Consider the following 14697-nt stretch of genomic DNA (forward strand, 5'->3'; position numbering starts at 1 on the left):
ATGGATCCTTGATTTTATTCATTTTTGACTCCCTGTATGAAAATCTGTTCTAAGGAAACAAGACAAAATTCTATTTTGAGGACAAAATTGAGGAAAACGGCTCTATTTCCATTTTTCAAATGTTGTTCCAAACATTGATCATGAAAAAAAATTCTGATTTCAGTTTCAGAATGCTTAAACCTGTGGTTCCAAAGAAGAACACAGGCCACTGAGAACCTTCCTCCACTCCATCTTGTTCTGTGCTTCTTTCTCTAACTGCTTCCAGGTGTTGCCAGGTGTCTGGATCTCTGCTGTTGTGTTCCATCTCCAGGTATTCCAGGGGTGACCTCTCTTTCTTTTCCTCTGGGGGTTCCATTGTAATGCCTGTCTGGTGATGTTGTTCCTTGGTTTCCATAGGGTCTGGCTAATCCACCCCCATTTTCTTCCCTGTATTTGGGTTACCATGGGTGTTTCTTTTGTTCTTGTCAGCAACTCTTCATTGGTAATCTTTTCTGGCCACCATATCCTTAGGATCTTATGTAGGCATCTGTTGACAAAAGCCTGGCTCTTCTTTAGGAGTGTTTTTGTTGTTTGTCAAGTTTCCTTTCTAATGCTGGGTAACATCTGGAAGGCATGCAACATCTCGACCTCCACAAAATTGTGCATCTTCATCTCAAATGTGAAATCAGTTTTATTGTATGGGCAGTTTCAGAATACTGAAAAAAAAAAGAATCAGATTCCAAAAATTTTATTATGACTTAAATATTAATAAATAACACATAAATATGTAATTGTGATGACATATAGCACCTTTAAAGTACTATGTACAGGAGTTGCACCTTGAATGATTAATTAGGTATACCTATGAATGATACACATCTTCATACAATATTGCAAGTAAAATATACACATTCAAGGACAAAAGATGGACCATGAGGTTGCTACAGCTGTGGTAAGGAAAGGTATGGGATAGTACCCTGTTTTATTCTGAGAGTGCATCATATTATATCCATACAGGAGGGAAAACATGCGGCTGTTATGTGAGAACTGCAGATCTGGCAACATGGATGTGCACAGAGGTATCTGGGATGGAAAGGAGGAACAGCTCCACCCCCAGACAGCATCATTACCATCACCATCAGCAGCATCAGCATCAGCAGCAGCATTGCACAGAGAGTGAGAGAGAGAGAGAGAGAGCTCTTACACTCACAACCTGCTGCTGCTGCTGGCGCTCCTCTCCATGCATGTGAGTACTGTCCTGCTCATTACTACTTATCTTTAATAACTAATGCATGTTTCATTCATGAATTTTAGTATCTTGTCTTTGTTGGCGTGAAGTATCTTTTCATCCTGTCTTGATGGATACTCATGCCATCCTGACTTGACAATATTATCGCCTGATATTCACGTGCATGCACTAAATGTGTTGCAGCTTGGATCTCAGTGTAAATGTCATGCTGGGGTTTTATTTTTAAAACCCTGCTTGAAAGATGCCCCTTTCATAGTACATGCAAAAACAACAACAATGACAATAACAACAACGGGAACAGGAACAGCTCATATGTGTGTGCTGTTAGCCTGAGCCAATGTCCCATGTCCTGAAGTGTGAATGTGCACATCCTGAACCATGGCTTCATCTTACACAGCTGAAGCTATGCTGCATGGGTTTAGTGGCTTTAAGGTGAAAAAGCTTTCCTCTCATCCCATTATAAAGCAGCTCTCTCTCACATCCAGCTCTGTTTATTCTGAAAGAGATGTTTGGACAATTAAAAGAGTCATGCTCATTTAAAGCTGCAGCTGATACATGGCTGAGTCCTGAAAAAAATTCTGTTCATGCATATATATGTGCAGTACATATATATGAGAATGAGTCAAATGAAAACCTTATTTTTTTAAAAAAATTTTGCATTGTTGATAGGTGTGAAATGTTATAAATCATTAAAAATGTAAAATGTTATAATCTTTACAGATTGTTTAAAATATTTTCCCCCTTTTTGGTATTAAATTTGTCGCACTTTTAATGTTTTAATTTGATTCATACTCAGATATTTAATAAAATATTTACAGACATACTACTGTAGAATGAGATTATTATTATTTTGCATAATTAAAAGCACAGAATTACAAAATTATTTTAAATAAATAAACACACACACATACTGTATATTCATTCAATATATTTGCTATATAATAAAATATTTTCTTGCATGGGAATATTAACTAGCACATAACTAGTTATAATTTTTATTTTTATTAAAAAAAAAAAAATATATATATATATATATATATATATATATATATATATATATATATATATATATTCAATAGCATTTTTTTTTGTAATATCCAACATGTATTTAAAAAAATGCAAATGTACTGCCATGGGAATAATAACTAGCACATAACTAGTTATTATTATTATTATTATTATTATTATTATTATTATTATTATTTATTAGCATATAGTAGTTTTAATAGCTTTATCTATCTATCTATCTATCTATCTATCTATCTATCTATCTATCTATCTATCTATCTATCTATCTATCTATCTATTAGCATGGGAATATTAATTATCATATACCTAGTTTTTATGCACAAGTTCAGAAATGAAGAATATGCTGCTGTTTGACAGTGACCTGGCTGATTAAAAGGCAGAAGCACTGTGAGAGATAACGTGGTGTTATTCCTCCAGCTTGGTATCACATCAGTTGTTCCTGTGAGCACTGAGTCCTGCATAGAAATGCAGCACACACAGCAGTGTGTGTGTGTGTGTGTGTGTAGTTAGAACGTGTCAAGTATACTGTGAGCCCATACACACATACACGACTTGGACTGTCAAATGATTTTAAACTCCATGCATAATGGGGCTCTGTCCATTAACAATGTGAGTGATTTTGATTTCTGTTTTATTTATTTTTTTATTTTGAGAAATATCTTTAATGCAAAACTACTCTGACTTATGTGGGTGAGATGTGGCTGCTGATTCTGACTGGCATGATTTAAAAATGCAGTTTGCATCCCCCTGCTTCAGAGCAGTTATCAGTAGCTAATGCAAATCAGTCGCTCCTCAGCCGTTTCTACAGTAACCTGGAGGAGCTGATGTGCTGCTCCTTCACCCAGGACCTGCACCTGTCCGCCAGCCCATTAACGTTTTCAAAAGCGATGACTCCACAGACATCTCGCTCAAGACAGTCATGAACATTATGGAGTGATGCATCTGAAGGAAATAGCTTCAGACGGATTTAATCTCTTCGGTCAGAGGCAGTTTTGACATTGCATCGTTTCATGGTGACCTTGAGCGTACATGTACAGCTGAGCACAAAAGCCAGGCAGCGCTGTGGGACTTTCCCATGGGCCTGTGCAGGCTCTCTCTCTCTCTCTCTCTCTCTCTCTCTCTCTCTCTCTGCTTCTTACTCACAGATAACTTTTCGCTTAAATTAAACCATACAAAAATCTGTGATTCAAAATATTGCCATGTAATACATCAGGCTGTATCTCCAGACCATCTGAGCCTTGCCCCTTGTTTCCTGTAACTAACCAACTAACTAACTGACTAAAGGGTATCATGGTGGTACACTGGGTAGCATTATTGTTACCAGGGTTCCTGGATTGAGCCTGAGCTCGGGTTACTGTTCGACATATCTTCTCTGCGTATCTCTGTGGGTTTCCTCTCACCTCTAGAAAGTCATGCAGTAGGTGGTTTGGCAAATCTAGGTGTGAACCAGTGTGCTCTTGGTGCTTGATATGGACTGAATGCATTCCTACCTCATCCTGTGTTCCTGGAAACTACTGCAATCCTGAACCAGGGTAAAGCATTTACTGAAGATGGATAAATAACAACAACAACAACAACAATAATAATAATAATAATAATACACGGCACGGTGGTGTAGTGGTTAGCACTGTCGCCTCACAGCAAAAAGGTCCGGGTTCGAGCCCCGTGGCTGGCGAGAGCCTTTCTGTGCGGAGTTTGGCATGTTCTCCCCGTGTCTGCGTGGGTTTCCTCCGGGTGCTCCGGTTTCTCCCACAGTCCAAAGACATGCAGGTTAGGTTAACTGGTGACTCTAAATTGAGCGTAGGTGTGAATGTGAGTGTGAATGGTTGTCTGTGTCTATGTGTCAGCCCTGTGAGGACCTGGCGACTTGTCCAGGGTGTACCCTGCCTTTCGCCCATAGTCAGCTGGGATAGGCTCCAGCTTGCCTGCGACCCTGTAGAACACGATAAAGCGGCTAGAGATAATGAGATGAGATGAGATAATAATACAGATAATGTGATTGTAGTTTCCCTCCCAGGCAGTAGAGGGATCTAACAATAACAAGCTACACCCTCAACCATATACTTGACAGGCAAGCTGAATTTGTCACCAAATTTTTTCACTATTGGTGAAAAAGCGATACATCTAGAACTCTACAACTGAAAGTGATTTTGGTTTGTCTTTCTTGGGGAAAGCTTGTTTGCAGAACATAATGTTTCCCTAGCAGAGTTCCAAGTAGAACCTGTCAACTAACCCTTTTTTTCTTTCCCTCCTTCTCTTATTGTCATTTCCAGGCTACTATGAGGAAGCCACTGGAGTGCTAAAGGTCATCCGGATTTCCTGCACAGCAGCGGCATGTATCGTGTGTGCTAAGACGTACTAGCCGAGTGTTGCATCATGGGTCAGCAATCGCACCACGTTGTCCGGAGGAAGCTTCGTCCAGCACGGGTGCTCGCACTCCTCCTCGGGATCTTGGCAATAAGCTCCATTTCCTTCACCACCCTTGGTGCCTTCTTCTCCTCCTCCTCCTCCTCCTCCTTGTGGAGCTCCACCTCCCAGCTAGAGAAGCCTCATGGCCCTGTTTCTCACAGGACTCTCCTGTCAGTTAGTATTACCAATGCATCAGGGAACAAAGGCGAGTATCCTGAGGACATATTCACGTTGGAACAGCGTCGTCAGGGTGCAGTGATCCTGCACATGCTTGGCATGCTGTACATGTTCATCGCATTGGCCATCGTGTGTGATGAGTTCTTCGTGCCTGCACTCACGGTCATCACCGAGAAGCTGGCCATATCAGACGACGTGGCTGGAGCCACCTTCATGGCAGCCGGAGGCTCCGCCCCTGAGCTCTTTACCTCAGTTATTGGTGTGTTCATCTCTCACAGTAATGTGGGCATTGGCACTATCGTGGGCTCAGCTGTCTTCAACATCCTGTTCGTGATTGGCATGTGTGCTGTGTTCTCACGCGAGATCCTCAACCTGACGTGGTGGCCACTTTTCCGCGACGTCTCCTTCTACATCCTAGATCTGATCATGCTCATCGGTTTTTTCCTGGACAACATCATCAACTGCTGGGAGAGTGTGATCCTGCTGCTGGCGTATGCCACCTACGTGATCTTCATGAAGTACAACGCCCAGGTGGAGGCGCTCGTCAAGGGCTTGATGAACCGTAACCAGGTGGTGGAAGTGGCTGAGACACAGCCAAAGGTGAGCCAGATGCCATTCTTCTCCTTTTCCTCAAGGTTCATGCTTCTTTTTCTCCTGTCTTTTCCTCCCTCACTTCCATCTTCTCTTCAGGACCTTCTCTTTTCTTCCTGTCCTCCCCTCACTGCTCCCCACCTCACAATTCCTTCCTTTCTTCTCCTTACTTCTGACTTTCACTTTCTTTCCTCTTACTCCTTCTCCTTTCCTTACATTCTGTCATGATTCTCCTCCCTTCATTTCCCATTTTTTCTCTTCTACTCACTACACCTCCCATTCCCTCCTGACTGACACCTGACCTTCACTCACAATTGAATTCTTTCTTTCATCTACCTTTTCTCCTCTTTGCCTTTCCCCAAATCTTATCCCAACAATAATTTTTTTCATGGCTCGTGTTTCCATTTGTTCACTTTTTTCCTTTTCTGCCTTATAGCTTTCCTCTCATTTTGGTACATCCTTTCTTTTCTCTTCCTCTCCTCATCTCATCTTTTTTCCCCTCATGTTTTGTTTCTTCTCTTCTCTTCTCTTCTCTTCTCTTCTCTTCTCTTCTCTTCTCTTCTCTTCTCTTCTCTTCTCTTCTCTTCTCTCATACTCCCAAATTGATTAATCCCCTTCCTGTTCTCTCTCATTTGCCTCCTCTCCACTCTTCTCCTTTCCTCTCTTCCTCTTCCTATCTCACTCTCCTGCTCCTCTTTTCTCTTTCCTTTCCTTCTGACCTTTCTCCCCTCCTCCTTCTGTTCTCTCTTTTCCACTTCTGTCCTCTCCTTTCTTCCTCTCCTGTCCCTTTTCTCCCCATTCCTTTCCTTTCCTTCTGCCCTTTTTGCTCCTCTCCCCATCTCCTTCTGTTCTCTCGTTTTCTCTTCTGTCCTCTCCTTTCTTCCTCTCCTCTCCCTTCTTTCTCCCTTTTCTCTTCTTCTTTCCTCTCCTCTCTTCCTCTTCTGTCCTTTCCTCCTTCTGCACTTTCATCTCCTCTCATCTCCTCTCTTACCTTTGTTTTTCCTCCCTTCCCTCAAAATTCACTCCTGACCTTTCTGTCCTTCCTTTCCTCCCCTCACAATTCACTTCCTTCCTCTCCTCCCTTTCCTTTTCTTCTCCTCTCTTTATATCACTTCCTGCACTCTACTCACCTCTCCTTCCATCTCTAAAGACTCAGTCCTCTTTTTTCACTCATACCTCCCTCATGACTGACTCTCCTGCCCTCCTAAGTCTCTCCTTTCCTCCTTTCCTCTCTCTTCATGGCTCCTACTTTCTCCGTTCCTTTTCTTCACGTCTCTTTTCCTCCAATCCTTTTACCATTTTCCCTTCTTTACCTCCTCCAACCTTTTTTAACCTTCCTTCTTCCTGCTGATTAAGATCTCTCCTCCTGTGTCCTTCTTGTCCTGTCCTCACCTCATGTTTCACTCCTTTTCTTTTTCTCTTCCTCTCTCCACGACTCCCCTCTCATTTTCTTCCTTCCAACTCCGCAGTCCACTCCTCCCTCCCTCCCTCTTGCTCTGATCTGCATGTCTGCGTTTCAGGATTGAGCACCTGGTAGTGATGGAGCGAGACAGCAAGAGAGAGAGAACGATAGAGCGATACAGAGACAGATTGATAAGGAGCGATGGAGCCTTAGGGTGATGAAGTGAAAATGATTGAGTGATACTGACAGAGCAATACTGATATGGTGGTGAAATTTCACCCGGCATGCCTTTTTTTCTGCACTACATTTTCACCAACACGTTGCATGTTGCACACCAAAGAGTCGGCCCTCTAGGTTGCCTGGCAACAGGTAGCGGTTTGGTTAGCAGGCGAGACGGCTCTACTCGCACTCAAGCACACACAAGCATGTAATCATCAATGATTATGTTTCTTATAGTGCAGTGCACAGACTAAATACTCCAAGCTCCGCCTGCTCGTTTTCATGAACGGTAAACACATCCGAATAACATTTCATGCTTACGTAAATGCAGTAGAAGGAAGCACCTACTCTTCAGTGTTTCTCGCTAATGTTTAGCAAGATCATAGGTGAACTCACTATCGTCCTGGGATCTTGAGCTTGGACAGGGTTTTACCTGATCAGCTAATTACTGTCTGTAGTTAAATAGATAATTAAATCACAGGTGTAAAACCTTTTAGGAAAATTTGGATAATTTTTGGAAGTCATTACAATCATTACAATTACATGCATACTAATATTCCATGATTATTCTGAATATGACAATATCGGGAATTTGATACAAGTCTTGTAAACAGCATGTTCCATTTCAATATTCTGAATGTAGCATTTTCCAATTCATCATCATCATCATCATCACCATCATCATCATCCTTCGGCATCACAAGCCAGGTTGTTTTGCACAATAGATTGACACAGAGTGCAGTCCTGCACGACAGCTTCAAATCCTCTATTTCGATCCCTGTATCCCTTGATATCAACTGAGAGAACGTTGTCTTCTGACAGCAAATGGGGAGGTTTTGGGTCCATAACAGTAGTGATCATATGACCTCATTCTCTGCCCTCAAGCAGTGTCCGGTGAACTGAAGGCGTCTGCTTCTGAGCTTCTCTGATATCAGTGGTAGGTTTCTGTATATTCTCTCCCTTGTCGCATGCTTGGAACAGTGAATGTTCTGCACTCTACAAAAGAGATTTGTGTATGTTCCATCGAATCGTTTCTGATCTTTCTGTGTTAGGATCCAGGTTTCTGAGCTGTAGAGTAGAATTGGCTCTACTAGGTACTGGAACAAGTACTTAGTACCTAAAGTAGTCAAACTAAAGCAGTCATACCTAAAGTACCTAAAGCAGTCAGACCAGATGGTATCCCGCTTGAGGCTTGGAGATGTTTGGGTGAGGCGGCTGTGGAGTTCCTAACGAGATTGTTTAATAAGATCTTAGAGAATGAGAAAATGCTGAATGAATGAAGAAAGAGTGTGCTAGTCCCAATATACAAGAATAAGGAAGAGGTACAGAGCTGCAGTGATTACAGAGGGATAAAATTGATGAGCCACACCATGAAGTTATGGGTAAGGGTATTGGAGGCGAGATTGAGAAGAGAGGTAGCAATCTGTGAACAGCAGTACAGGTTTATGCCAAGGAAGAGCACGCCGGATGCAATTTTTGCTTTAAGAATGTTAATGGAGAAGTACAGGGAAGGCTAGAGAAATCTACATTGTGTATTTGTAGACCTGGAGAAGGCATACGATAGAGTGCCGAGAGATGAGTTATGGTATTGTATGAGAAAGTGTGGAGTGAATGAGAAGTATATTAGAGTGGTGCAAGACATGTATGAGAACAGTGAAACAGCAGTGAGGTGTGCAGTTGGAACGACTGAATGGTTCAAGGTGAAGGTGGGACTTCATCAAGGATCTGTTTTGAGTCCTTTCTTGTTTGCCATAGTGATGGATAGCTTGACGGATGAAGTGAGGCAAGGGTCACCATGGATGTTTGCGGATGATATTGTGATATGTGGTGAAAGTAGAAAGGAGGTTGAGTTGGGTTTGAAGAGATGGAGGTATGCATTGGAACAAAGAGGAATGAAGGTGAGCAGTAGCAAAACAGAATACATGCATCAATGTGCATCAATGAGAATGGGGATGAGAGTGTAGTGAAGATGCAAGGAGTAGACATAAAGAAAGTTGGTGAATTCAAGTACCTGGAGTCAACTGTGCAGGAAAATGGGGGCTGTGATAGTGAGGTGAGAAAGAGAGTGCAGGCAGGGTGGAGCAGTTGGAGAAGGATTTCGGGAGTCATTTGTGATAGGAAAGTCCCAGCAAAAGTGAAAGGTAAGATGTATAAGACAGTAGTGAGACCAGCTGTGATGTATGGATTGGAGACAGTACCCTTAACAAAGAGACAGGAGGCAAAGTTGGAGATGACAGAGTTGAGGATGATAAGGTTTGGAATGGGAGTGACAAGGTTGGACAGGATAAGGAACAAGCACATCAGAGGGACAGCACATGTGGACAGCTTGGGAATTAAGCTAAGAGAAATGAGACTGAGATGGTATGGGCACATCCTGAGAAGAGATGCAGAGCATGTTGGAAGGAGAATGTTGAGGATGGAGCTGCCAGGCATACGAAAACAAGGAAGGCCAAAGAGGAGATATATGGATGTGGTGAGAGAGGACATGAAAGTGGCAGATGTGGTAGAGAAGGATGCGGAAGACAGGGAGAAATGGAGATGAAAGATCCGCTGTGGCGACCCGAATCGGGAGCAGCCAAAAGAAGAAGAAGAAGAAGGTACTGGAACAAGTAGATTTTAGAATCATTTTGCAGATTCGAATGCCAGACTTTTCCAAGCTTGTTCCAAGCTGCCAAGCTAGTGCCTTTCATTCTTTGATGTCTTTTTTCAAGTCTATGATCCAGGATCCTGGGTATTTGAAATCTTCTACTCGTTTGATCTTTACAGTGGAGAGGGATTTCAGGTCTTTGGGATTCTGGCCAGTGTTGATGTACTCCGTCTTGTTCTCATTGCAATGTAATCCAATCAAAGCAGCTGCTTTTTCAAGGGACTGGAGCAAAGCCTCTGCGTCTTCAGTTAGTTCTGAGACCAGTGCTAAGTCGTCTGCGAAATCGAGGTCAGTGAGTTGCTGTGCCAGATGTCTTCAGCTACGTCTAAGTTGGATCTGCAGACCTCTTGTATCGGCCTTTCTTAATTTCCAAAATCCAAACTAAAGGCCGTGGGTGGCGTGGTTTCGGTTCAAGTTTACGCACAATACAAGTTTTCCAAAAAAGAGGTTCCAAGTTTATTCCAACGCAAAATAGTCCAGGTTTTCTTTAACTAATAATTCCAACAAAAATTTTCCATATACTTCATCCAATACTTTAGTTCATTTAGTGTGTGTGTGTGTGTGTGTGTGTTAAAAATCTTTTATCTCCCCAAAACCATGTCACGCCGCCTGACATTGCTTCCAAACTAAATTAAAGAGGCGGGCATGGCCTAAATACTTACACCTGCACCTAAGTAGGCATTTCCAAATCACAGGTCGTAGTGAACTTAACAAAAAGCAGAAATGGCCATGACACCTCTCTTATTCAGACTGTCAAGTGACAGGTGCAGAACGGCGTTGAGCACAAGGCTAAAGATAAAAGGAGCAAGGGTATTGCCTTGGAGGACTCCTGCTGAGATCTCAAAGAACTCAGTTTGTCCATCAGGCATGATGACAGTGGCCTCAGTGTTCACGTAGAGTGACTTTATAGCTTCCACAATTGGTTTGGGTATACCAGAGAGTGGGACGATATCAAATGTGGCTTGTCTGCTTATCGAGTCAAATGCCTTGCAGAAGTCTACAAAACATATCATTAGTGTCTTGTTATACTTCCACATTTCCTTGATGTGCCATAAGGACAGAATTTGAGAGATCATTAAACGCCCTTTTCTGAACCCATTTTTTGCACAGCAGAGGATTGACCTCAGGAACAATGCAGTTTAGGAGGAACCTGTTATAGAGTTTTGCAGTGATTGGAGTCAGAGCGATGGCACAGTAGTTTGTAGGTAGTGTCAGATCTCCTTTTTTGGGTATTGGAATGATGCCAGACTTCAGCCATGCTGAACGTGGAGCTAGTCAGTGAAATGTGTGATTACAGATGTCCAGCAACAGGTCGTGGAAGATGGGATCTTTCCAGATAAGAGTGGGGATGTTGTCCAGACCTGGTGATTTTTAAGTTTTTAGAGTCTTAACTACTGCTTTGAGCTCTTTTATGGTAAACGATTCTGTGTTTATGTTGAGTGCATCAGTGATCTGGATCTTTGGTAGCTCTTGATCTTCTGGAGTTGTCGGGCCTGTACCTAAGAGATTTTTGAAGTGGTTTAGCCATTTGTCTTTCCCCTCTGCAGCTGAGCCTCTTTTTACGCGAATAGAGGGCTTGCTCTTGCACTCTGTGAGGTCACTGATAGTGTCCCAAGTAGTAGCGTGCTGATTGTATACGTGTTGTCACAATATTTGGTCAATTTTGCCTTGGATGTATTCCGCTTCAGCGTTGGTGTAAGCTTCATCAAGCTGCTTCTGGGCTTTGTTGATATTTCGTAGCGAGGACTTTGATGCCTTGTTCTGGTGTTGTTTTCTAGCAGTGATGACAGCTTTATGTGCTGCCTTTACCAAATAATGGGTGCTAAGTGATGCACTTTTCTGTTTCTTCTTTTTGGGCAGTGTTGATATTGCAACTTCTTCAGTGCATCTAGTGATGTTATCATAAGTCTTTTCAATATCATCTTCTGGGTGTGAGAGCACATTATAGCAGTTTCTCACTTCGATGACAAATTGTTGATGAGTGTCTGCATCAGAGGAGATGAATTTCCAGTCAGTGGTTTTCATAGGATTGAAGTCAGACTTTTTCAAGGATCTAAGGCTCAAACAGGTGGTGCAAGAGACAATGCAGTGGTCAGAGCCAATGCTGCAGAACGAAGAGTAGGACTGGCTGTTTCTAATGCTGTTATTCTACTTCTTTCTGATTAGAATGTAATCTACCTGTGAGCGACTTCCAGACAGATGTTGGAATGTCCACAAGCTTGTTGCTGGTTTCATAAAGTTGGTGTTTATGACCATTAATTGAAACTCCTCCGCATAATCAACTAGCATTTCACTGTTACTGTTAGTTACTTCGTTGTATGTGTAGTGGTGCTCCTGCGCCTTTAAGTGCTGCCGTCGCAGCATATGGCGTCACGTTGACGTCATTACGTGTGCCAGTAGCCTTAGTACGGCTGGGAACCCTTAAAAGTGTACAGCCACCACCACCAGTGAGTAAGCTTTGTTGGTTGTACTCGTACCAGCATTTGATTCGCGTTGTGTTCAGCCTGGGAGCTGCTGCAGCTGTGTAGGCAGCGTGTGGTGGGCTCACGCTCTCAACGGAAGGTATGTGGACCAACATTTCCTTGGTTAAGAGATGAGACCTAATGTTGCATGAATTTTTGCTAATGCGAGCATCTCGCATTGTTTGTTTTAGCGTCTTTATTGGGAGGCTAACCACCATAGCCTGCTTGTCCGTACACCCGTACCAGCATCTGGTATGCTGTTGTGCCCGTCCTGGGAGCTGCTTCTGGTACGTAGCTCTCGCTAACATGGGGTTCAGCTTTATGTTTTTGCCTTGTCCCATGGCTAACGCTTTCTCCTTCCATGCAGGGTAACCATTTGTGGTGTTGTGTGTCTCTGAGCATTTGGCTCACTCGGTTTCTGCGTATATTGGTATCTATATCATCGGGCTTCGGGTAAGTAATGTTATTTTTAAGACTGATGTGTATTGCGACTAGTAACATTTAATAACTAGCTTAGCTAACCTCGGACCTGCTTGATCCATCCTGGTGCCCTGTGTCTGGTCGGAGTTTTATCGCCCCACTCCTGTGAAGGACGGCCCCATGAGGACAGTTGAGGGTTATACCTGTTAAAACTGTTAATATTATAGTCAGGCTGTCTGTTGTTGCCCAAATGAGGATGGGTTCCCTTTTGAGTCTGGTTCCTCTCGAGGTTTCTTCCTCATGTCGTCTGAGGGAGTTTTTCCTTGCCACCGTCGCCACAGGCTTGCTCATTGGGGATAGATTAGGGATAAAATTAGCTCATGTTTTAAGTCGTTTAAATTCTGTAAAGCTGCTTTGCGACAATGTTTATTGTTAAAAGCGCTGTACAAATAAACTTGAATCTGGCAACCATTGTTTGCCTTTAGGCTGCTGGGCGCTGCGCTACGACTGGGCCTGCCCTACGGATCTTCGTATCCACCTCTTCTGTTTTCGGCTGCTGTTCTGCTTTTGATTCATTTGGCTACGGCCCTCATGCTGTGGTATAGGAACATTGTTGTGCGGCCGCACTCGATTGAGGGGCCGCACCCCATAGTAGTAGCCGCCGCGAGTGAGTGAGGGCCCATTGTAACGAGTGTGTGTATGTTGGTGTGTGTGGTTGTATGTTGGTGTGTGTAGTTGTGTGTTTATGTGGAGGTGAGAGAGTGCGAGTGTGAGTTGGGTGTGAAGCGGGTGTTAGGTGCCCACTAGTGGGTACAGTGTTTTGTGTTTGACTGCTTTGGTTTTTGTATTTATTTTGGTTTGTTTTTGTGTATTTTGTTTGTATTTCTTTTGTACTTATCTCGTGGGGCATTGGTTGTACTATAGGGTTTGAGTGGGCTTCACGTTGGTCCTCACGAATGCTGTGCTGGTTAAGGTGCCTTGCTGTGCCCTTGGGCATTTGATATTTGCTGTGATTGGTGTATAGCGTGCTCTGTGTGTGTGCTATCACTTGAGTTGTGAATTGCCGATTACTGGCTCTGTGGGCTTGGCCGGCACCGCGAATCTGTGTACAGTGTGTTTTTATATTTTTTGTTTTTGTTCTTTTCTTTTGTTTACTCTTAATTGTTTTTTTTTATTGCTGTACTGTACCATTGGTGGGCCAATTAACCCCACCCCCACCACGGTGTGTGTGTGTTTGTGTATGTGTGTGCGTGGACCGTGCACTACCGACTGTTTAAAGATTTTATTAATGAGAATATTTAAAGGAAAATAAACATTTGTACGATTTGAAATAGAACCTTGTCTCTGTTCACTTTGCACTAACCTGAGCGCCTTTGGCGGGTAAACTGTGAATCTACTTTAGTTCCAGGGGGGATTTATCTTCCCCTGGTGGCGTAGTCGAAAATATCTTCTCTCGGCACTGCTGCTGCCATGCTATATTTTGGTGTAGCCAGCAGGATATGCATGAAAACAGAGACGGGTGTTCTATTGGGTAGATCGGTTTATTATTCTAGTGATATAAGTCGGTTGTATGGTCATTATATGCAAGGGTGTATGTCGTATGGGTGTCTGAGTGAATGAGTATTGCTGAGTGTCTGGCGTGAGTTCTTTTCCCTTTGTCTAGGAGCAGAGCAGCAGCCAGCTTCAGGAGACTGCAGCCCTTTGGAGTTCCTGTTGGCTATTTCTGTAAGTCTAAACATTCTAAATTTGTTCGGTGCTTTTGTACGGCATGTCTGAGGAGGATCGCGAGCTTAGGGACCAATTGGCTCAGATGAGAGCCGAGAATGAGCGCTTAAGAGCTGCTCAAGCCGCGCACGCTTCGACTGCGAGTGCAGCCAGTTCTAGTGCGTCTACAGTATCCACTACCGAACGACTAGTCTTTGCCCCTAGGGAAAAGAAGTGCCCATATTATAGGGGAAGTGTAGGTATAAGTATCGAGGCGTGGAAGGAGGAAGCGGAGGCCTGTATGTGGGTCCGTCACCTTTCTACAATTGATAAAGCCTACTTCCTCTTCGATCATTTGGAGGGCGAAGCACGGGAAGAGATTCGGTATAGGTCGAAGGAGGAAAAGGAA

The 14697-nt window shown here is 43.2% G+C and overlaps 1 protein-coding gene across 1 annotated transcript in view; it reads left to right on the forward strand.

Annotated features, from left to right (window-relative positions):
• The first annotated feature begins 4591 nt into the window (after nt 1–4591).
• The window catches only part of LOC132883466 (sodium/potassium/calcium exchanger 2-like), a 111321-nt gene continuing 101215 nt past the window's right edge, over nt 4592–14697 (forward strand). The window contains exon 1 of the mRNA XM_060917137.1: nt 4592–5443. Coding sequence (XP_060773120.1) covers nt 4634–5443 — 810 coding nt within the window. The 5' untranslated portion in view covers nt 4592–4633. The remainder of the gene's footprint in view (nt 5444–14697) is intronic.

The sequence above is a fragment of the Neoarius graeffei genome, chromosome 3 (assembly GCF_027579695.1).
Source record: "Neoarius graeffei isolate fNeoGra1 chromosome 3, fNeoGra1.pri, whole genome shotgun sequence".
NCBI classification, from domain to species: Eukaryota; Metazoa; Chordata; class Actinopteri; order Siluriformes; family Ariidae; genus Neoarius; species Neoarius graeffei.